General features: G+C 51.1%; 2 protein-coding genes across 2 annotated transcripts; one reads left to right on the plus strand and one right to left on the minus strand.

Annotated features, from left to right (window-relative positions):
- Window positions 1-10,772: 10,772 nt before the first annotated feature.
- DECR2 (2,4-dienoyl-CoA reductase 2) lies at window positions 10,773-23,744 on the minus strand. The gene is made up of 9 exons (XM_082644101.1): window positions 23,534-23,744; window positions 17,463-17,531; window positions 16,323-16,374; window positions 15,604-15,739; window positions 13,990-14,114; window positions 13,828-13,921; window positions 13,562-13,666; window positions 12,832-13,049; window positions 10,773-11,812 (listed from the first exon to the last, which is right to left on the minus strand). The coding sequence occupies exons 1-8, from the start codon at window positions 23,611-23,613 to the stop codon at window positions 12,832-12,834; spliced, it is 879 nt and encodes a 292-aa protein (XP_082500227.1). The 5' UTR covers window positions 23,614-23,744; the 3' UTR covers window positions 10,773-11,812.
- On the plus strand, window positions 14,142-15,599 carry LOC309817455 (small nuclear ribonucleoprotein Sm D2-like; the record flags this gene model as incomplete). Its single annotated transcript, XM_082645778.1, has 1 exon — window positions 14,142-15,599. A coding segment is annotated over exon 1 (474 nt), but the record flags the coding sequence as incomplete, so codon positions are not given.
- Window positions 23,745-24,395: the final 651 nt, after the last annotated feature.

Raw genomic sequence — 24,395 nt, forward strand, 5'->3', positions numbered from 1 at the left:
CGCGCGGAGAAGTCCAGGCGTTGACCTGCGGCAGCAAGAGCAGCCCCCGCCTGAATGTGGAAGGGCTCTGAAAATGAGGTCCATCACTTGTGACCGAAGGAACGCGTGGCCAAACACTGAGACCTTTTTTAAAATCTATGACAAGGGCTTTTTTCCCCATAGGATATCCAGTGTTCATCACCGGTGTACAGTCAAGCCTCCCAAGCACTGCGGCTGTCTTTGACAACTGACATCTGTTTCTCTAGATGTCACTATTGTCAGTGGGGACACAGGGCGCCAGGCAGCAACATGGGAACCTTGAAGCAGGCATGAAATCGGAGACATGCTGGATAGGAGCCGGTGAGCTGCCAGGCCTCAGGCGAGGTGCACTTAACATTACAGGCTCCATTTAGAGCCTGTAATGAGATGTATCGGGGAAAGCACCAGCACTAGGTATGTTCATAAGCATCTTTGGCAAGAACCAAAGGAAACTGAACCTGTTTCCAAGTGTACCGTGAGGAGCAGTGTGTTAATTAACTGATTCATCTCCCATGACAAAATCCCAGGGCACGTGGCACCAGATTTTGTGAGGTTGGCACTGGGGAAAAGAAGGGCAAGGGAATACCGCCCCGCAACCCAAAAACTATATCCTCAATTTCTTATAAGAGCTGTATGCTTTCATGAGGAAGATACTGCATTCAAAGAAAATAAGTTATCTCCAGTTTGGCAAGAATCTGAAATTGGACTGGTGCCTTTGGCCAGATACAGTTTTCAGAGGTAATTATAGTGATGTGTCAACCTTTCTAAATAAGGGTATTAATATGGGGGAGGCAAAACCAAATGAGGCGAGGGCTGCGCCCTGAGGAAGCAGCACTCCTACTGCTGCTGTGCCAATTCATGAAAAATCTGCATTCCTTGGCTGGCTGATGCACCCAAACAGAACCCCAGCATGGAAAGCATGCACCTTCCTGCTTAGACCACTTCAAGAAACTCTGTTCCTGAAATATTAAAGGTAACAAGTTCCTGGGCACTTGGACTGGGCGTTTGGACCTCGAGCATCCCCTATAGACATTTTTTTAATGTATGAATTTATGTATTTATTGTTGGCTGCGTTGGGTCTTCGTTGCTGCGCACGGGCTTTCTCTAGCTGCGGCAAGCGGGGGCTACTCTTCGTTATGGTGCGCGGGCTTCTCATTGCGGTGGCTTCTCGTTGCGGAGCACAGGCTCTAGGCATGTGGGCTTCAGTAACTGTGGCTCGCGGGCTCTAGAGTGGAGTCTCAGTAGTTGTGGTGCATGGGCTTAGCTGCTCCATGGCATGCGGGATCTTCCCGGACCAGAGAGCAAACCTGTGTCCCAAGCACTGGCAGGTGGACTCTCAACCCCTGCTCCACCAGGGAAGTCCTCCCTTTAGACATTTTTGATCTCTAACATTCAAGTTGAAATGAACCAGCTCAAGGGAAGCAGCCCCTGCTGCCATTTTAACCTGCTCCTCCATGCCCACCCCGTGCACATTTTAATTTAGCCATGTAACAGGTACACAGAAGAGGAAGGGAGAGGGTGGGGTGCAGCTTACATCTGTTGGCTTTTGGGTCTGAGTGAATGTCTGTGAAAACCTCCCTCTGTGAGTCTTTCTTTTTGAAAGGTACCTGGGTTAAACACTTATCTTTTGGAACTCTCAAGTAAATGGGTCTCCTTGATCCCTCTTCCCTGGTGACCTTTGACCTATGGAGAAAGATGGGAAAATGAAGACCAGCAAGGTGACTCAGCAGATTCTTAGCTGTGTAGCACAGCCCTGTTGGACCTGACAAGGGAGCAAAGGGAAAGTAGGTCAAGAAGCCTCAGTGGAAGAATGCACGTCTCTCCTGGGATAGGGCCTCTCCACCACCTGGGTGAGATCTGGCCACTTACAGGAGGAAGGGGAAGGTGACAGGCAAGGCTAAATTTGATCACAAATCTATCTTATTTAATGCACATTTTTAAAAACCAGGAGGAAATACACCAAAATTACAGTAAACATTACCTATGATTTCCCCCATTTTTGCTAGTCTGATGAACTTAAAACAGCAGCTCATCTTGCCTTATTTGAATTTAGCTGAATGCTAATGTGGTTGAGTGTTTCTTACTGTGTTTACTGACCACTAGGATCTGTGAATTGCCCAATTGTAGCACTTGCTTTTCTTTTGGGTTCTCTGACTTTTTCTTTAGGTAAAATCCCTCATATGTTTTTTTGTTTTGTTTTGTTTGTTTGTTTGTTTGTTTGTGGTACGCGGGCCTCTCACTGCTGTGGCCTCTCCCGTTGCAGAGCACAGGCTCCAGACGCGCAGGCTTAGTGGCCATGGCTCACCGGCCCAGCCGTTCCACAGCATGTGGGATCTTCCCGGACCGGGGCACGAACCCGTGTCCCCTGCACTGCCAGGCGGACTCTCAACCACTGCGCCACCAGGGAAGCCCCCCTTATATGTTTTTGATGTTGCAAGTATCTTCTCCCTGCCTGTGACCCGTTCATGAACTCTGCCTGTTGGGGAAGATTAGACATAAATCTTTCATTTTGGGTAGTCAAACCCATCATTTTTATCCTTGGTGGCTTTGCTAATCATAAGGAAAATGGACTTTTCTATAGCTGGTGCTAGTTGTCTGTACAGAAACCTTACAACTAGATCCCTATGTCATATCAGATACAAAAATAATTAGAGTGATCAAAGACATAACAGTGGAAAGCAAGGGAATTCCCTGGCAGTCCAGTGGTTAGGACTCCACGCTGCTGAGGGTGCAGGTTCGATCCCTGGTCAGGGAACTAAGATCCTGCAAGCCACAAGGTGTGGCCCGAAAAAAAAAGCAAAACTTTAAAACTTTTTTTTTTTTTTTTTTTTGCGGTACGCGGGCCTCTCACAGCTGCGGCCTCTCCCGTTGCGGAGCACAGGCTCTGGACACGCAGGCTCAGCGGCCGTGGCTCACTGGCCCAGCTGCTCTGCGGCATGCGGGATCTTCCCGGAGCGGGGCACGAACCCGTGTCTCCTGCATCGGCAGGCGGACCCTCAACCACTGCGCCACCAGGGAAGCCCAAAACTTTAAAACTTTAAGAAGACATTGAAAAATATCTTTATGACCTTGGAGCAAGTTTCTTACACAAGAATAAAAATTACAAACCATTTAAAAAAAAGACAGTGACTTAAAGTTAAATACATTAAAATTTAAGCTTTCCAAAAGTAAAGGTACACAAATCAAATAGAGGGTGGGAGGGCTGGGGGAGAGGGAAATTTGTTGAAGTGAAGGAACCATTTCATATATTGATTGTAATGGTGGTTCTATAACTGAATGTGTTTGTCAAAATTCACAGAACTGTACGCTGCAAAGAATGAATTTTACTGTATGTAAATTATGCCTTAGTAAAAATTAATTTAAAAAAATTTTCCTTCTGTTTGATGAAAGACACACCATAGACTGGTGCCTTAGTCTGCTCATGCTGCTGTGACCAAATGCCATATACTGGTTTGTTAAAAAGCACATTTATTTTTCATAATTCGGCAGTCTGGGAAATGCAAGATCAAGATGCCAGTGTTAACCTAAAACAATTAAAAAGCCAGTTATTTTACCAGCAACATGGGTTTATTCAGAAGCCACAAAGAGTTGTAATTGGAGACATGCAACTATGTCCAGCAAAGGAAAGGAAATGCTTTTATAGGGGAGAAGGAGTTGAGAGGAGCTGTCATAAACAAAGAGCCCATTGGAGGAAACTGGGAGTTCTAGGTGCAGTGGCTTTTCATTGGCTGAGTTGTGACAGTCTTTCATTGGCTGGACTGTTGCTGGTCAAAGAGAAATTGTTTCTTCCTCCTGCTGGGTAGTAAAGTAGTATCCCTTCCTGCTGGGACACGTTGGGATCTGTGCTGATGTTAAGTGGTATGTGCATGAAAGCTCCCCCTTCTGGCACCCTGGTTCCATTTTGATGAGGTTTCCTTTTATTACTTTTCACACCTGCAAATTCCTTCCTGTTGAGAGCTCTCTTCCTGGCTTGTGGTGAGGGTCTCCTTCTAGGTGTGTCCTAGCATGGTGAAGACAGCCATCTCTCCCTCTTCCTCTTTTTATAAGGCAGCAATTCTATCATGGGAGGTCATCTACATGAACTCATCTAATGGTTATCTCCCAAAAGGCCCCATCTCCAAATACCATTGCTTTGGGGGCTAGGGCTTCAACACATGAATTTGGGGGGACACAATTCAGTCCATAGCAACTGGGAAGAGATATTTAAGACGGATGTAACTGACAATGAATTTATTTCTAGAATACACAAGAATTCCTCAAAAAACAGTAAAAGAACAGCAACCTAGTAGAAAAATCAACAGTGAATACAAAAAAGCAGTTCCAGAGGAAGAAACTCAATTGGCCACTAAACATATAAAAAGATGCTTAACCACACTGATAATCAAGGGAATGAGTAACGATAGCATTTGACATCAATCAGTAGAAATTAAGTCTGATGTTAGCCAAGTGTGGGGATTCACAGAACTAATACAGCTGAAGCTCTGTGTCCCCTTAACCTGGCACTCCTGCTTCTCCACCTTCAGGTCCAAGAGGTGGCAGAAAAGGGGTGTTTGAGGCAGCCCTGGTTTCCATAGTCCCGTGAAGAGCTTGCTGGCTGGCTGAGGGGAAGGAAGTCTGTTGCGATGGAATACTGAGCAGTTTCAGCAAATGGATCACATCCTCACACAACCACATGGGCAGACTTCTAAAACAAGCTGTGTGAGAAAGCAAGTTACAGAACAGATACTGTGTAATACCGTTTTTGCAAAGTTTCAGAACACATCATCAATACATATATTGTTGTTGAACACCTTCATTTGTAGTAAAAATACCAAAACGAAAATGGGAACTATATTGAGGGGGGACAGAGGAGGAAAGTGGTAAAAGGTAGCTGTACCTGTAACATTTATTTCCTCCAAAAACAGGCAGACTGGGAATAAACAGGACACAGTACCAATATCCGGTAAACATGGCGGGTGAGTACACGTGCGTCCGGGCTTGTCCACATATTTTAAGGATTTCATAATTAAACACTTTTTAAATTCAGTAAGTAAATCCTGTACCCAAAGTCTCAAGATATCTACCTCTATTTATAGCTTTTCCTTTCGCAAGTATGTCGTTAAGCTGTTTGGAATTTTTTTTTTTTTGGCTGCGTTGGGTCTTCATTGCTGGCACGGGCTTTCTCTAGTTGCGGCGAGTGGGGGCTACTCTGTTGTGTGCGCGGGCTTCTCATTGCGGTGGCTTCTCTTGTTGCGGAGCATGGACTGTAGATGCACAGGCTTCAGTAGTTGTGGCACATGGGCTCAGTAGTTGTGGCTCACAGGCTCTAAGAGGGCAGGCTCAGAAGTTGTGGCGCACACGGGCATAGTTGCTCTGCGGCATGTGGAATCTTCCCAGACCAGGGCTAGAACCCATGTCCCCTGCCCTGGCAAGCAGATTCTTAACCACTGCACCACCAGGGAAGTCCCTGGACTTTTAAAAAATGTGGTGTAAAATAGGGACCCACTTTTGTTTCTCTCACTTAATGAGCTGGTTTCCCAGAACCATCTGTTCTTCCACCACCTATTTGTGAGACCATCCCTATCAACCATTTGAAGATTGAAAGTAATTTGTGTACAAGGTGGAGTGATGTTGGGAACCCAGACCAGAGAGTTATGGAGCAGTTCTCGGGGTGTCTAAAGAAGCCCACCTCCCACGAGGACAGGACGGATACTTCTGTGATAGGTCCCTTCTCAGCGAGCACTACGGGCTGTGCCGGGCCGGACATCTGCACTTGGAGCAAGCCCTCCACCCAGAGCTCCAGGAGGAGCCAGCCCGCGGTCAAGGGGAAGCCTCTCAGCTGGCCAGTGGTGGACGTAGTGCCCAAGGGAGGCCATGGATGTGCCCTGGAGATGGATAGCAGGCGGGGGCAGAGCTCTATTCTGGAGGACGAAGAGACCTGCCACAGGCCGTGATGGGGCCAGAACAAGGGAGGAGCAGGGCCACCAAACAACCTGCCACTGGGCTGCCCAGGAAAGGGGGTCTGGACCTGGCTGAGGGCCCAGCACCTCTACCTCCTGTCCCACCTTCTCCTCCCACCCAGAAGAGGCTGGCCTCCCCCTCCCAGTCCTAAGCTGCCATCCTGGCTGGGTCACCTGGGGATGAGGGGGCAGGGAGAAATGAGGGGGTTTCCAAGGGGCGGGAGGAGGCGTTTTACAGGCGATGGGTATGTTCATCCTCTTGATTGTGGTGATGGTTTCACGGATGTAGAAATGTCAGAACTCACCAAACTCTGGATTTCACTCATGTGCAGTCTTCTGAATGTCAATTATACCTCAATCAAGCTACAAACTGCTGGCCAAATATTTCAATTTACAAATTTTGAAAACTACATATACATTTTGTGTAGGGTAAGTAAACTGAGAGCAGAGTCAATTTTAGGTCTAGATTGCACGCACCCTCCCCATGGCCTCCTGAAGCCAAGAGCACAGTCCACACTCGTGTTTAATGATATTTATTCAGTGGGGAAGGATTTTTTTCTCACCTTCAAGCTTAGTAAAGTACATTTCTTAGAGTAAAAATAGACCATGAGTTTGTAAGGCACAATTTAATTCCTCCTGACTCAGCCGAGGTTTGGATGATTTTCTTATTTTAACATTTCACTCTGCAGTTGCTGGCACCTGGTCTCCCATCTTCCTGTGAGGACAGGCATCTCCAGTCCCCACAGCGCCCACATCCCACACCTCCCACGCCTCCCCTGCAGCCAGAATCACAGCCCACAGCCGGGGGATGGGCGCCGAGCACCAGGCGGGGAGAGGATGGTACGCAGATTCAGAACTTCCTTTCTTAGCCTCAGGTCACATTTTCCAGAGGTGAAGATATAAGTCACACCATTCTCCTCCCATGGGGTAAAAATTGTCCAAATTACACGTGATGGTGGAAGAGTTAAACGTTAATTCTGCACGTTCCTAACATTCCTTACTCCTTCTTCAGCAGACACCTGTCAGGTGCTGTCTCATTGAGATGCTCTGATGTAGGGATGTGATGAGGTGCCCCCCAAATACTCCAAAATGTGAAAATAAAGTTATCCTCTGGGAGTTGAGTTGAGGAACTCCATACTAATAACACGTCACCTAGGAAATAATGCAAGATGATCAGTAAATAAATGACTAAAGAGTTATAGAAACCTCTGCCTGCTGACAGGGTAATGTAGGTCTAATCCCAGAGACCTGAACCAGGATGCAGCGGTAAACATGAAATCCAGCAATCCCATCTGAGGGGATGTTCCCTTGAAGGGCCCGATTAGCACAAGCAAGGAAAAGGGAAGTCCAAAGAAGGATCCGGCCCCCCACGGCCCCTAGGACAGAAGAGCCTAGTTGGGCAGAGCTCTGGCCCAAGAGGTGAGCAGGGAGCCTCTGCCATCTCCCACTGGTCCTCAGGTTTTGCCAGAGAGGGGACCTGAGACTCATGCGATCTCACACACACACACACACACGTTCTCAGCACGCTGGTCTACACATTCGTTTCTAGTGAGTGTGTTTGATGTGAGTCCCCACATGGGATGCCTGCTCACACGCGTTTTCTAGAAGCAGTGGGAGTTGCCAGGTTCATATAATGCAGTCAACCCTTGGCCACGGTTTATTGAGCGAGAGCCAGTCCCTGACCCGAAGGGAGCACTTTTCCCAAGAACCGGGATGTGTGTCTGACAGAAGGAATGCCGCCACTCTTCAGGGGGCTGGGCTACAGCTTGCACACCGGGCGGCTAGGATCTGGGCAGAGAGAGCAGAAGGGCAGCGAGGGGAGGGGCAGGTTCACAGGGCAGGTCAAGTGGGAGAAGGAAGAACCCCCGAGCCCTGGGCCCCAGCTTCGTCCCCAAGCTCCAGTGCGTCCCACCCCTGGAGCCTGTGAACTTCCCAGGATCTCCCCCCACATCCCCTCTTCGTATCTGTTGCAGCATCCAGCAGAGACCAGCCTAAGTGCCCAGAGGGATATGCCCCAAGGGGCCCACGCCCAGCCCCCTCCCCGGCCTGGGAAGCCCTGACCCCAAAGATTCCCTCTGCCCTGCTCAAGAGGACACGGCTGCCCGGCTGCAACATGATCGGGCCTTGGGGCAGAGCCAGGGGTGACCAGGACCCCGCCTAGACACACAGCCCAGGGTGGGGGCGTGACCACTGCAAGGCAGGCTCGGTCTGACCCACATGAGAAGGACAAAGTGATGTGAGGGTCAGAGAGGGGAACATCTGCTGAGCCTCCAACTGGCAAGGTGCTCGGGGATTTACCATCTCTCCCTGCTTCACTCAGCGAGCCCACGTGCATGGCCGAGAGGAAGTTCCGGAGGGAGAGTCATTGCCCAGCCAGGGCACCAGGCAAAGGGCTCAGTGTGTACCTGGTGGGTGGACCGCATCTGGGCGAGGTCAGCCTCAGCCTCCCAAGTCTCCTCCTCCATCGGGGTGGCCCAGCCCTGGCAGGTCCCACAGTGCCCGGGGCCACCAGAGATCTACATGTGGAGGATGCCAACCAAGGGACCAAGAAACAAAGCAGCACGACCTCCAGCCCTTTCAGTGGTGACCCGCAGACAAAGCACAGGCAAGCCGGTGAGTTTTACTAAGTTACCATGGCAACAGGAGTCGGCAGAGAAACTCCCCCAGGTTAACAGTTTAGTTAAGTGAATTTTAAAGTTCACTGCATCATGGTGACGCCTCGGGGACACCTTGTGTGGCTCACAACACATAGGGGTCATTCACATATTCATTCAAAAAAAAATGTACAACGTGGAGCAGGGGCTGGAAGGCTGCTCCCCGGTGGTGGGCAGCCCTATGCTGTAGCCATGATGTTTCCTGTTTATTTTTTAAATTAACTTATTTGTTTTGTTTTGTTTTTGTTTTGGCTGTGTTGGGTCTTCCTTTCCGCACACGGGCTTTCTCTAGTTGCGGAGAGCAGAGGTTACTCTTCGTTGCGGTGCGCAGGCTTCTCATTGTCGTGGCTTCTCGTTGCAGAACACAGGCTCTAGGCGCGCAGGCTTCAGTAGTTGTGGCACGCGGGCTCAGTAGTTGTAGCTCGCAGGCTCTAGAGCCCAGGCTCAGTAGTTACGGCGCACGGGCTTAGTTGCTCCGCAGCATGTGGGATCTTCCCAGGCCAGGGCTTGAACCCGTGTCCCCTGCATTGGCAGGCGGATTCTTAACCACTGTGCCACCAGAGAAGCCCGGCCATGATGTTTTTATGTGTAGTTCTGAAAAGACGTGAGGCATCCTCATGCCATGGAAGGGGGACTTGGAGTGGGCGGGGTCTGTAAATCAGCTTCCACAGCTGAGGTTCACACATAAAAGATGATCCTTCCTTTCAGAGAACCTGGCATTTTCTAAGGGAATTGTAGAGATTGTTAATGTGGAAGGGGACAACCTAGTTCTCTGCCAACTGCCACCAAGTCCGAGTGCCACTGCTGGGGCCGGTGTTAACCCCCTCACCACGTGCACCTGGCCCTCCTTGCCAGCCCGTCCCAGAGCCCACCTGGCAAGTGACACACGCCAGGTGTGCCCATGACCCACAAGCCCCCGGCAGGTGTCCTGGACCTGCAGGACGACAGCCGGGGCTGGTGGACTAAGCCAAACAACGAGGCAGATTCCTTACAGCCAAACTGACCACCACATGCAGACGATGAGCATGGGCACGGACTTCACGATGTGTGCAACTGTGATGTTTAACTTTGTGTCAACTTGACGGGGCTAATGTATGCCCAGATAGCTGGTAAATTGGTATCTCTGGGTGTTTCTCAGAGATTAGCATTTGATTCAGTAGATGGAAGACCTGCCCTCATCAGTGTGGGCTGAGGAAGGGCAAGTTCCCTTGCTCTCTGCTTGAGCGGGGACATCCACCTTCCAGTGCCCTTGGCTGTCGGAGCCCCTGGTTCTTGGGCCTTCGGGCTCAGACTGAATCACACCATCTGCTTTGCCGGGGCTCCAGCTTGCAGTTGGCAGATCATGGGACTTCTCAGCCCCCACAGTCACATGAGCCAGTCCCTATAATAAATCTCCTCCTGCAGATCTATATATATCCTACTGGCTCTGTTTCCTGGAGAATCCTGACTAACAGTAATGAAAGGCTCACTCCTTTCATTCTCTTCTGTCCTCCTGGAGCTACGCTGCTGTTGAGTCCCAGGCCTTCGAATGTGGCTGGCGGGACACCCTCCCCAGGGCCTTCTCTGTCTCCTCCAGGGACGGCAGGCCTCAGCTCTCTGGCACGTGGGGTCTATGGTTGCAGCTCCCCAGGAACTGCCTTCACGGTTCTCTTTCCTCCTCCCGTGGCATCACGAGCACCCATCTGCCTGCCTTGCTGGTAGACTTGATGCCACCACACCCTGGTCTCCGTTTAAATGGCAAGCGGAGTTCCTTCTGCCCGGTGGCCTCCCTGCCATGCCCCTGCACCCATGAAGGCGGGAAGGAACTCAGGTGGGTGTGGGTATCTGGGGCAGAGGGCTCAAGCTCAGGACTCTAGTGGCAGCACCAGGAGCTTGCAGGGCAGGCAGCGCCCCCCGCCCCCCTCCAGGACCAGCTGTGGAGGACACCCCTCCCACCAGGGGAGCAGACAGCCTCCCCCCGCCTCAGGGTGGGCTCCCCCTGCCTCAGGACCAGGGCATCACGCATTAGGTAAAAAGTGTTTTCTAAACTCTTCACAGGAAAAAGACAGGAAGTAGACACACCACTAAACGCCCGGATCACCAGTGATTTTGTTCAGGTGCCCTCCTCCTCCTTCTAAAAACATTTGTGAAGTCCAGTGAATAGATGTTTTCACAGGAAAAAGATTATTTTTTAAGTAAATGCATTTTCTGGCAAAACTCTTGGACCCGTGCTTATGCAAATGGATGGTACAGATGGGGGCAGGGTGGGAGGCAGGGAGGAAGGGGGCACCCAAGCCGCATGTCCAGCCAGAGGGCAGACCGACAGCTTTGAGCACCTTGAAGTTTGTAACAAACAGCACAGAAAACAAGCCCAGGATCCAAGTGGCCCCCTTAGGTCCTGGCCTGGGTGTGTGTCAAAGAGTGGTCATTGGGGAAGAATTGAGGGTCCAGAGATCCCCCACCCCCTGGGCGTGAGGGAGGGTGCTGGTGACAACGGGGACAGGCCACCTGGAGGACCTAGAAAGTGAGCCCCTAAATGACCAAGGACTAAGTCCTCTGGGGATGTCCCAGCAAAGGACAGACTCCAGGGCAGGTGGGGAGCAACCCTGCCCGTCACTGGAGGCTGGCAGAGGTCCCTTCTGCAGCCCACACCCCCTGTGATAGGACCCAGGACACAGGTCTTATGGAGAGGCTCTAACACGCTTCTCCAGCCTCCCTAGTTTGACATTTCTTTGTCAAGCAAAGGTCTCAAAGCGGGAGAGCAAGGAAGAGAAGACAGCCTGAAATGACCCCTTCTCTCCACCCAGGCCATGGGAGCCACCTCAGGACACCCACTGGATGCAGGCAGGAGGGGAAAGGAGGCCAGCCTAGGCAGGGGCTGGGGTGGCGGGACAGCCCTGACCCTGGGTTGTGCAAGGGGGACACCCCTGCGTCCTGGCCTCCTCAACACTCTCGAAGCGCTGGAACCCAGACCTCCCCGGCGTGTGTGAGCAGGTCAGCAGGCCAGCCACACTGCCTAGTCCCTGCCACCTATGCATGGGAGACGGGGCCATGGGGAGGGAATGTGGATACAGCACGGTTCCTAGAGGAAAGGCCAGTCTCTGCTTCAGTCACTCTGTTGGAATTGTCAGGTTTGGCGCTCAGGCTGGGCAGGCGGGAGGCAGGTCACAGGGATCCGAGAGCAGGTGTGGACCAGCTCCTCTGCAGCACACTGTCCCCTGCCTGTCAGAAATGCCAGCAGACACAAGGTCACTGGAGAGCACTGAGGGGCACCCACCCCCTGCACAGCCCTGGGGGTGTGAGTGGCCAGGCTGCGGCAGGCAGCAGGCCACCAGGCCGTGTGCGTCTCCTGGAGGTGGATACAGTGGCCCCCTCTGCCCCCTCCCAGCCCTCCTCACCCCAGCGACCGGGGGGCCTGCCCGGCACGCACACCCTCCCGCCGCCTGGTCGCCCGCATGCCCCGGGCACTGAGAATGTGTCTGCCGGCCACCAAACCACAGATGACCAATGAGCAGCTCCTGTCCTACAAACAAGCCCACCTCTTAGACTGGGGGTCTCCACAGAAGCCCACGCCAACTGCAGCTTCACGGTGTGACTGAACGCTGTGAGCTCCTGGGGGTCCCTCCACCACCCCCCAGGACGGGACAGGAGCCAGCCAAAGTCTTAGAATGTTCCTGCCACCACCCTGCGATGGGGACCCAGGAGGCTTAGGGGCCGGGTCCCAACCAGGGTGGTTACATCTCCTCAGCCATCCTCAAAGGAAGCTGCTGCTCAGAGGACTAGGATGAGCAGGTCTCAAGGGCTGGCCACACCCCTGGGACTGGTGGGGGAGGAGGGGAAGCAGAGAACAGTGGCACCTTCCCCCACCCCCATGGGCCCAGCAAGCCCTCAGGCCCCCAGAGAGGTTCACCCAGGGGAGCTCCCAAAGAGAGACAGGGTTCCCAGCCTCTTCAGGCAAGCCATACAGGTTCTGGTTTTCAGGGAGGCCCCGAGGTCTGCAGTGCAGCTCCGTGGGGCCGGCCCCTCCCAGCACCACCCATTTGCCCCGGAAGACTCGAGCCTCGCCCTATGTGTGGAGCAGGGGAACCCAAAAGTGCCCGAGAATACATCTAGAAATACATGTAAGAGACTGAGGAGAAAGGCATCAGGCCCAGCACAGTGACCATCAGTCCACCAGGTGGGTATTTTGGGGAGGGGACCAAGGACACAGGTGACCCCTGAAGGTGGGAGTGGCACATCACCTAGAGCTTAGCAGAGAAGGATGAGAAGTCCGCCAGCGACTGGATGTCGTTAGGGAATGTCAGCCAGGCCCCACCATCAACCACCAGCAGGGCCCCCGTCACATAGGATGCCAAAGGGCTGGCCAGGAAGAGGGCGCTGTGGGCGATCTCCGTCTTGTTCCCCAGCCTCTGCAGGGGGCTTGCCAGGACCTTTGCCCTCATGCTGGCCTGTGGGCCACCTGGGAAGCAGCGGGAGGCTCAGCCCCTGTGGGCCCCAGGACCCCGGGACCCTTCACCCTCCCCTGCCCAGCTTCCCCTGAACCACACCCGGGAATGTTGGGGGCATCGTTAGCATCATCCTGGGGGAGCAGGAACAGGCCAGGTACAGTAACACCCACCACAGAACCAGCACAGGGCCTTTCTCCGCTCACCCTGCCAAGGCTCTGGAGGCTTCAATGGGGCCCCACTTTGTGTCCGGCTCACACATCAAGGCCAGCAGCCCCTGGCCTCTAGCTCTAGGGGGCAGCTGCCCAAGTCCAGCTGACCCTTAGTCCATTGCAGGTCTGTGCGAACTGTCCCCAGCCTGGAGACGGACTCTTTGCCCACCCTGGGAAGCCATGAGGATTTGGCACTGATCCCAGGCCTGTCCCAGCCAGGTGTGAGGGGAGCCCTCGGAGGCACGGTTGGGGGGTGGGGTGACTGTGCTCAGGGGAGCACCCGCTGCGGGGCCTGGGCTCCCCGGGAGCCTTACCCAGCCGCCGGAAGCCCTCTGTGCCGCTGATGGGGCCGGGGGCAAGGCTGTTGACGCGGATGTTCTGGGGGCCCCACTCCACAGCCAGGTGCCGTGTCATCGCATCTGCATGGGAGGCCGGCAGGCATGAGGGAGAAGCAGGGCTGCTCTGATTTTAGGGAGGCCCAGGTGGGGGTGGGGGCTCAGCATCACTCGGGACACTGCCGGCCTCCGGGGACAGGGATGGGGAGGAACCCACGTGGGCAGACCAGAGGGGGCGCCCGTACCCACGGCCGCCTTGGCAGAGCCTGCATGCACTTGGAGCACCTGCCCGCGGGTACCCAGGGTTGCAGTGATGTTCACGATCACCCCGCCATGGCCCTGCAACACACGAGAGGGGCAGTGAGCGGTGGCCAGAAGCGGGGAGGCCCTGGCCACGGGACACTCACACGGAAGAACTTCTCGTAGAGTACGCGAGACACGTTGAAGGTGCCCAAGGTGTCGATGTCCATCACGGTCTTGAAGGCGTTGGAAGACAAGGCACTGGCAGGGCACAGGAAGTTCCCGGCTGCACCTGCCAGTGGAAGGAGACAGCGGATGGTGCTGGAGCCCCGGGCAGTTGAAGCATCTGGACCCTCAGGGTGGCCCAGGTTGGCCAGGGAAGGAAACCTGAGCATTTGGACACGTTCCTGAATGACGGGCAGGATGGGTTTTATGGGTTGGATTGTGTCCCTAAAAAAATTCGCTGAAGTCCCAACCCCTGGTGCCTGTGAACGTGACCTTATTTGAAAAGATGGTCTTTGCAGATGTCATCAAGGTAAGATTAGCTCATACTGAATTAGGGTGGCCTAAGCCCAAAGATTGGCTTCCTTAAAAAGAAGAGGACACAGACGTGCACAGGGGATGGCAGTGTGAAGGAGGCAGAGGCTGGAGGGGTGCAGCCCAGAGCCAAGGCCCGCCAGGCAGCAACCCCAGGAGCTGAGGGCAGGGCCTGGGACAGAAACTCCCCCGAGCCTTGTTTTCAGACTTCTGGCCTCCAGACTGTGAGAGAATATATTTCTGTTGTTTTAAGCTTATGACTTTGTTAGGGGCAGGAAAATAATACGCAGGGTGTTTTTAAAGGAAATTTCAGCAAAAATGAACCTGAATGTAAAATAGGGACTATAGTTAACCGTATGTATCAATATCGGTTCCCCGGTTGTAACAGATGCAAGGTGTTCATAGTATGTGGAGTTCTCTGTACCATCTGCTCAATTAGTCTGCGAATCTAAAACTATATTAAAACAATAACGTGTAGTCCTTTTTCTTTAAGGGGGAATTTCAGGACACAAGAGTGGCCCTACTCTGTGATTCAGCCTAGTTCACGGGGCATCCTCTTGAGCCACGGCTGCACTGACCTGGGAGGAGCTGAGTGGCCTGGGGCCAGGACAGTTCTGGGGCCTCCAAACAGGGAGATGTGGTATTGCTGACCTGTCAGAAGCCCCCTGGCTAGAAGGCCGAAGCAACGTGGAGGAAACGTTAGTGACTTGAGAGCACGGCCACCACCATTGCCACCACGTGCCTCCTCAACAAGCCCAAGGGTGAGATGATCCCGGAGGAGCTGCAGAAGCGGGAGGAGGAGGAGTTTAACATGGGTCCACTCCCCGTGCTCACACAGTCGGTCAAGAACAACACCCAAGTGCTCATCAGTTGCCGCAACAAGAAGCTCCTGGGCCGTGTGAAGGCCTTTGATAGGCACCGCAACATGGTGCTGGAGAAAGTGAAGGACGTGTGGACCAAGGTCCCCACGAATGGCAGGAGCAAGAAGAAGTCCAAGCCAGTCAACCACTGGCTTGTAGACCACTACATCTCCAAGATGGTCCTGTGTGGGGACTCGGTCATTGTGGTCCTGCGGAACCCGCTCATGCATCGCCAGCAAGAAGGGGCCTCCTCCCCGCCGTCAGAACTTGCCCTCTCATTTTTCAAAGACCTGCCCTTTGTGCTGGGAATAATAAAGTACTGTGTTTTTTCTAAAAAAAAAAAAAAAAAAGGAAGCCCCCTGGCCTCGCTCAACAGTGACTCACAGTTAATGAGAATGTCGATCTTCCCGAACTCCTTCAGAGCCTGCTCCACGGCTGCCATGATGGCCAGGGGAGCTCGGACGTCCAGAGATAAAGGGAGGCACCTCTGGCCAGTGGCAGCAGCCAGCTTTCTGGCAGCCTAGAAGCCGGACAGGAAGACAGAGGTGGGCAGCAGGCCGGTGGCCTCAGCCTGGAGGAACAGCCCTTCAGAATCTGATGAGGATGATGAGCCAGGTTCTGCCAGGAAGCCGGGCTCTGCTGCTGAAACCCACTCTGCAGAGACACAGCTGGCAAGTGGCCACTCCCCAGGGCCATGACCCCTGGTGGACGCTGCTAAGACAGCCCGCAACCTCTCCCCTTTCATCACCCTCCAGGCCCCTGGTCACTAGTCACAGGTCAACGGCAGCTCCAGCTGATGTCCAGTCCCTGCCCCGAGACCAACCACGGCAGTGGAGAGGCTCTCCACCCTCATGACCCTGGTGAGCCCAGAGATCTGTCTTGGGGCCACAGTACCACCCAACATAAGGGTTCCCGCACAGGACCCAATAAGTAGATTCTTTAAAAGGACAAGGATGTCCCTGCGGGCCACTTCCATTGAAGCTCTGTATTTGGAAGAGGGGCAGGTTTTGGTGTAATCATCCTCTGGACCTCAGGACCCTCCAGGCCCAGGCTCCCAGCCCCCAAAGCTGTCCATGGACGTGTGGGCACAAGAGACCCCTTACCATCGACACTCTAGGAAGACTTCTGCTGGCGATGACTGTGTGGCAGCCGTGCCTGCAAAGCCAGATGGCAGGCGTGAGGGCAGCAAGGTGCAAGGGACACGCCCAGCTGGGCTCCTGCCTGGCGCTCGAAGCAAAGGTCCCCCTCCCCGAAGGGTCTCTCAGGCTTAAACACCAGCCTAGGGCTGAAGGCACAGCTAGCAGAGGACATAGGGGCCTCCGTGGGGCTGAGTGACTGTGGCAGGACCTCAGGCAGGCACCACTGGTTTCTGGGCTGGGTCTCTCTGGCACGAGGTATGCCAGCCATGTAGGGATGTGGGCCTTGCCCCAAACACCATGTGAGCAGCTGTGAGTCTCGGACACGGGGCCCAGACTCTTCATGAGTCCTGCTGGGTCCACCTGAGTCTCCCCGGGAGGCTGGAGTGAAGGACAGAGAGCCCATTCCGGGGCCAGGGCACCTCCCCTGCCTTACCTCCCGACAAACCCAGCCTCAAACTCAGTAACAGTACCAGCTACCACCTGCTAAGCCAGTCCCAATGAATCCTCAGAACACCACAGCACAGCTGGACACGCTCTGCTCAGAGAAGCAACAAAGCTTCCAGCTCGGAAAACAAATTCACCTGGAATGGATGAGTCCCAAAATCTCGTCCAGTGGGAAATCTCTGAAAAGCAGGGTCCTGGAGGAAACCAGCTTCATCTCCCCTAACCCCAGCCTAACTCTAGGCCTCTCATAGGTGCGGGTGACAAACTGTTGACCTGGGCCTGAGACCACAGACCTTGTGTCCCAGGAGACACTGTGCTCTGCACGGTGCCAGGGTCCAACTCGGCCCACCATGACCCTGTCTCGGCAAGGCCCTGGGGGACCCTGCAGTAGAATTACCTCAACCTTTGGATCCTCCCGCTTTGTACAAATGGGGGTGCTGAGGTCAGAGCCAAACAGTCTAGACTAATCTCTAGGAGAAACTGTAGTCTTGCCTCTCCCAGGACAGCACTTGACCCCTTTCAGATGCTCTCTGATGGCCCTGGGCCTAGAGGGGTTCCCACCACCCACCGGCATTTTGCCCAAGATCCCAGGGTCCAGTGGGGTCCATGCAAGGGGGTGGGGAGCAAGATGGGGCACAGAGCAAACAGAGCAGTGCTTACCGCATGAAAATCTCAGCAATCCGGAACCCGATTCCAGAGCCACCGCCTGTGATGAAGGCTACCTTGTCACTGAGAGAAGAAAACAGAGGCTCTTTAAAGAGGCCCTGGTTAAATGGGGGCGGGGAGGAGGTGCTCTTGGAGGACATTGACCCTCTGCAATGGGCCCTTCTGTCAAATTTGAGAAACGCTGCTTTTTAAAGCCTGCATTCCTCAGCTTTTTGAATCTTTGGGAAGAATGTCTCTATGCATAAAAGTCTCTATGCAGAAAGTTATCAATTAAGTGAGAAATGTTTTCAAAACATACAAGCCTTCCTCCAGCCACCCGCTAAGCGGATAGGGTAGAGGGTTCCTGGAGAAAGAGAAACGGGCATGGCTTTCTTGACGTAAGAGAAGCATTTTTGGCCTAAGCCATTCTATGATCTAAGCCTGGTCACAGTCTTGTCCTCGAACAGGTCTCAAAGAATACAGAAACTGGGACTTCCCTGGTGGTCCAGTGGTTAAGACTCCATGCTCCTGATGCAGGGGCCCCAGGTTGGATCCTTGGTCAGGGAACTAGATCCCGCATGCCACAAATGAAGATCCCACATGCCATCTCACGTATCACAACTAAGACCTGGTGCTGCCAAATAAATAAGGTTTTTTTTTAAATAAAAATGGGTAGGGGTCACATATATATGCTGTCTACAAGAGACCCACTTCAGACTTAGGGACACATACACACTGAAAGTGAGAGGATGGAAAAAGATATTCCATGCAAATGGAAATCAAAAGAAAGCTGGAGTAGCAATACTCATATCAGATAAAATAGATTTTAAAATAAAGAATGTTACAAGAGACAAGGAAGGACACTACATAACGATCAAGGGATCAATCCAGGAAGAAGAAATAACAATTATAAATAGATATACACCCAACATAGGAGCACCTCAATACATAAGCCAACTGCTAACAGCTATAAAAGAGGAAATCGACAGTAACACAATAACAGTGGGGGACTTTGGGCTTCCCTGGTGGCTCAGTGGTTAAGAATCCGCCTGCCAACGCAGGGGACACAGGTTCGAGCCCCGGCCCAGAAGATCCCACATACCGTGGAGCAACTAAGCCTGTGCACCACAACTACTGAGCCTGTGCTCTAGAGCCCATGAGCCACAACTACTGAGCCCACGCACCACAACTACTGAAGCTTGTGTGCCTAGAGCCTGTGCTCTGCAACAAGAGAAGCCACCGCAATGAGAAGCCTGCACACTGCAACGAAGAGTACCCCTGCTCACTGCAACTAGAGAAAGCCCGCATGCAGCAACGAAGACCCAACACAGTCAAAAATAAATAAATAAAATAAATTAAAAAATAATAATAATAGTGGGGGACTTTAACACCTCACTTACACCAATGGACAGATCATCCAGCAGAAAATTAATAACAAAACACACGCTTTACATGACACAATAGACCAGACAGATTTAATTGATATTTATAGGACATTCCATCCAAAAACAGCAGATTACACTTTCTTCTCAAGTGCACATGGAACATTCTCCAGGATAGATCACATCTGGGGTCACAAATCAAGCCTCAGTAAATCTAAGAAAATTGAAATTATATCAAGAATCTTTTCCAACCACAACGCTATGAGATTAGAAATCAATTACAGGGGAAAAAAACATAAAAAACACAAACACATGGAGGCTAAACAATACATTACTAAATAACCAAGAGATCACTGAAGAAATCAGAGGGGAAATAAAAAATACCTAGAGACAAATGACAATGAAAACACAATGATCCAAAACCTATGGGATGCAGCAAAAGCAGTTCTAAGAGGGAAGTTTATAGCAATGCAAGCCTACCTCAAGAAATAAGAAAAATCTCAAGTAAACAATCTAACCTTACACCTAAAGGAACTAAAGAAAGAAGAACAAACAAAACCCAAAGTTAGCAGAAGGAAAGAAATCATAAAGGTCAGAGCAGAAATAAATGAAATAGAAACAAAGAAAACAATAGCAAAGATCAATAAAACTAAAAGCTGGTTCTTTGAGAGGATAAACAAAATTGATAAACCTTTAGCCAGGCTCATCAAGAAAAAGAGGGAGAGGACTCAAATCAATAAAATTAGAAATGAAAAAGGAGACGTTACAATGGACACTGCAGAAATACAAAGCATCCAAAGAGACTATTACAAGCAACTCTATGCCAATAAAATGGACAACCCGGAAGAAGTGGACAAATTCTTAGAAAGGTATAACCTTCCAAGACTGAACCAGGAAGAAATAGAAAATATGAACAGACCAATCACAAGTAATGAAATTGAAACTGTGATTAAAAATCTTCCAACAAACAAAAGTCCAGGACCAGATGGCTTCACAAGTGAATTCTATCAAACATTTAGAGAAGAGCTAACACCTATCCTTCTCAAACTCTTCCTAAAAATTGCAGACGAGGGGCTTTCCTGGTGGTGCAGTGGTTGAGAGTCCGCCTGCCGATGCAGGGGAACGGGTTCGTGCCCCGGTCTGGGAAGATCCCACGTGCCGCGGAGTGGCTAGGCCTATGAGCCATGACCACTGAGCCTGCGCGTCTGGAGCCTGTGCTCCGCAACGGGAGAAGCCACAACAGTGAGAGGCCCGCGTACCGAAAAAAAAAAAAAAAAAAAAAAAATTGCAGAGGAAGGAACACTCCCAAACTCACTCTCTGAGGCCACCATCACCCTGATACCAAAACCAAATAAAGATACTACAAAAAAAGAAAATGCCAGACGAATATCACTGATGAATATAGATGCAAAAATCTTCAACAAAATACTAGCAAACCGAATCCAACAACACATTAAAAGGATCATACACCATGATCAAGTGGGATTTATCCCAGGGACGCAAGGATTCTTCAATATATGCAAATCAATCAATGTGATACACCATATTAACAAATTGAAGAATGAAAACCATATGATCATCTCAATAGATGCAGAAAAAGCTTTTGACAAAATTCAACACCCATTTATGATAAAAACTCTCCAGAAAGTGGGCATAGAGGGAACCTACCTCAACATAATAAAGGCCATATACGAAAAACCCACAGCAAACATCATTTTCAATAGTGAAAACCTGAAAGCACTTCCTCTAAGATCAGGAACAAAACAAGGATGTCCACTCTCGCCACTATTATTCAGCATAGTTTGGAAGTCCTAACCACTGCAATCAGAGAAGAAAAAGAAATAAAAGGAATACAAATTGGAAAAGAAGAAGTAAAACTGTCACTGCAGATGACATGATACTATACATAGAGAATCCTAAAGATGCCACCAGAAAACTACTAGAGCTAATCAATGAATTTGGTAAAGTTGCAGGATACAAAATTAATGCACAGAAATCTCTTGCATTCCTATACACTAACAACGAAATATCAGAAAGAGAAATTAAGGAAACAATCCCATTTACCATTGCAACAAAAAGAATAAAATACCTAGGAATAAACCTACCTAAGGAGGTAAAAGACCTGTACTCAGAAAACTATAAGACACTGATGAAAGAAATCAAAGATGACACAAACAGATGGAGAGATATACCATGTTCTTGGATTGGAAGAATCAATATTGTGAAAATGACTATATACTACCCAAAGCAATCTACAGATTCAATGCAATTCCTATCAAATTACCAGTGGCATTTTTTTACAGAACCAGAACAAAAAATCTTAAAATTTGTGTGGAGACACAAAAGACACCGAATAGCCAAAGCAGTCTTGAAGGAAAAAAACGGAGCTGGAGGAATCAGACTCCCTGACTTCAGACTATACTACAAAGCTACAGTAATCAAGACAATATGGTACTGGCACAAAAACAGAAATACAGATCAGTGGAACAGGATAAAAAGCCCAGAGATAAATCCATGCACCTATGGTCAACTAATCTATGACAAAGGAGGCAAGGATATACAGTGGAGAAAAGACAGTCTCTTCAATAAGTGGTGCTGGGAGCACTGGACAGCTACATGTAAAAGAATGAAATTAGAACACTTCCTAACACCATACACAAAAATAAACTCAAAATGGATTAAAGACTTAAATGTAAGACTGGACACTATAAAACTCTTAGAGGAAAACATAGGAAGAACACTCTGTGACATAAATCACAGCAAGGTCTTTTTTGACCCACCTCCTAGAGTAATGGAAATAAAAACAAAAATAAACAAATGGGACCTAATGAAACTTAAAAGCTTTTGCACAGCAAAGGAAACTACAAACAAGACGAAAAGACAACCCTCAGAATGGGAGAAGATGTTTGCAAATGAAGCAACAAAGGATTAATCTCCAAAATATATAAACAGCTCATGCAGCTCAATATTAAAAAAAACAAACAACCCAATCAAAAAATGGGCAGAAGACCTAAATAGACATTTCTCCAAAGAAGACATACAGATGGCCAAGAGGCACATGAAAAGCTGCTCAACATCACTAATTATTAGAGAAATGCAAATCAAAAGTACAATGAGGTATCACCTCACATGGGTTAGAATGGGAATCATCAGAAAAGCTACAAACAACAAATGCTGGAGAGGGTGTGGAGAAAAGGGAACCCTCCTACACTGTTGGTGGGAATGTAAATTGATACAGTCACTATGGAGAACAGTATGGAGGTTCCTTAAAAAACTAAAAATAGAATTACCCTATGACCCAGCAATCCCACTACTGGGCATATACCCAGAGAAAACCATAATTCAAAAAGACACATGGACCCCAATGTTCATGGCAGCACTATTTACAATAGCCAGGTCATGGAAGCAACCTAAATGTCCATCGACAGACGAATGGATAAAGAAGATGTGGTACATATATACAATGCAATATTACTCAGCCATAAAAAGGAACGAAATCGGGTCATTTGTAGAGACGTGGATGGACCTAGAGACTGCCATACAGAGTGAAGTAAGTCAGAAAGAGAAAAACAAATATATATTAACGCATATATGTGGAACCTAGAAAAATGGTACAGATGAACTGGTTTGCAGGGCAGAAATAGAGACACAGATGTAGAGAACAAACGTGTATGGACACCAAGGGGGTCAAGGCGGGGAGGCATGGTGGTGGGATGAATTGGGAGTTTGGGATTGACATATATACATTAATATGTATAAAACAGATAACTGGGTTTCCCTGGTGGCGCAGTGGTTGAGAGTCTGCCTGCCGATGCAGGGGACACGGGTTCGTGCCCGGGTCTGGGAGGATCCCACATGCCGCGGAGCAGCTGGGCCTGTGAGCCATGGCCGCTGAGCCTGGTGCGTACAGAGCCTGTGCTCCACAACGGGAGAGGCCACAACAGTGAGAGGCCCGCGTACCGCAAAAAAAAAAAAAAAAAAAAAAAAAGATAACTAATAAGAACCTGCTGTATAAAAAATAAATAAAATAAAATTCAAAAATTCAAAAAAAAATGGGTAAGGGTCAAACTCTATCCAAGTTAAAAAAAAAAAGAATACAGAAACTAACGATTGTCATCAGGCAAGAGAAGTAACAATAGCAAAGATAATAAATCAGGTTTAAAGACTCCCAGTTCTGTTTCCATGGTAAAGATTAGCCTGAAGTGCTCAACCACCAGATCAACTGGAACTTCAGGGATGATGACCCTCGTGACTTCAATCAACTAAAGCTTGGACTCTCAACCGCCCAAACCCTTCATGAAGATGCATGCACCTTTAGCTTAAAACTTCCCCAAATTTGCTGTGCGGGGAGACACCGCTTTGGGGAAAATCTCCAACGTTCTCCTTACTTGCTGCTAGTAATAATTAATCCTTCCTTCTCCTGACCTTTGGCTTGGTTGTGTCCTTTGACACTCACCCCCACCTCGGAGCATTACTAATGAACACCCGCCACCACCCACAGGACAAACAGACCGTGTTCACAGCCATGCAAAGATCAGAACACCAGCACTTGCATCTCTGGGGCACCTGGACCTCCGGACTGTCTGGCCACCAGGCACAGGGTCCTCACGCATCCCAGTAAAACCGCAGTCCCCGTGCAGCCCGCACCGCAGGCGCTCCCTCCCCCTGCCCGGCTCCCTGGGGCGCCCCCGACACGGCCCTCACCGAAGCAAGTCCGGACAGAAGAGGTGGCGGTACTCCGGGAGACAGTCGTCCTCGCTGACGTCGGGCGGTGGCTGGGCCATGGCGCTCGGTGCGGGCCTGGGCGGCTAGAACAGCAGGGACCCGCCGGGATCAGGACTACGACCTCGTCCTCCGGTGACAGGCGGCGCTGTACCCGCGCCCTCCTCTCTGGCTGGCCTGGGACGAGGAGGCCCCGCCCACCCGGCGCTCGCCCCTTTCGGGACGCCCCGCCTCCGCGTGCTCTCGCTCCTCCCAGGAAGCCCCGCCTCCGTGTCCCCTCGCTCCTCCCAGGACGCTCCAACCACGCCGGCCCTCCCTCTTCCCAGGACAACCGGGTCCTTCCCGGCCCTCCCCGCGCTTCTCCCAGGACTTCCGGCCCCATGGCCGCGCGGCCTGCTGGGACTGGAAGTCAGTCTGGGCGCCAAGGTGTGCGCAGACGCAGTGCGGCGGGCAGGTTCTCGCGGCGGAGGCGCGGTGAACGCGGCTGGGAGCTGTCCGCTTTCCCGACTCCTTTTCACAAGACTGGGCGTCAGTGTCGGGGTCGGAGCCAGCCGGACACAGGGGACACTCGGTTCCCGGGCTAAGGTGGAGCTCGCGGGCCGGCTCAGGGCCCCTCGGCTTCCCTCACCGCCCTGGGCCCTGCTGTGCATTTAAAACACCTGGTCGGACTCGCCCAGCATTTAAAGTTCCTCGCCTCCTGGACGCTTCCCTTTCCTGTTGCAAAAGTGTGACGTAGAAGACGGAAGGAGAGTAGAGCCCAGAAAAGCCATGGGAAACAAGGAAGGCCCTTCCCTCGAATGGCCAGTCCCAGGGTTAGATCCCAACATGACCCTTTCGCGGCCAG

The sequence above is a fragment of the Mesoplodon mirus genome, assembly GCF_964341445.2.
Source record: "Mesoplodon mirus genome assembly, chromosome: 15".
Lineage (NCBI taxonomy): Eukaryota > Metazoa > Chordata > Mammalia > Artiodactyla > Ziphiidae > Mesoplodon > Mesoplodon mirus.

Bases quoted from the DNA above. Each gene is read 5' to 3' on its own strand.
- DECR2 (XM_082644101.1), bottom strand. From the start codon at position 23,613: ATGGCCCAGCCACCGCCCGACGTCAGCGAGGACGACTGTCTCCCGGAG. The intron at 16,375-17,462 runs GTAAGCACTGCT...CTGGCTTTGCAG, and splicing joins ATTGCTGAGATTTTCATGCG to GCACGGCTGCCACACAGTCA. The intron at 14,115-15,603 runs GTGAGTCACTGT...TTCCACTGGCAG, and splicing joins GATCGACATTCTCATTAACT to GTGCAGCCGGGAACTTCCTG.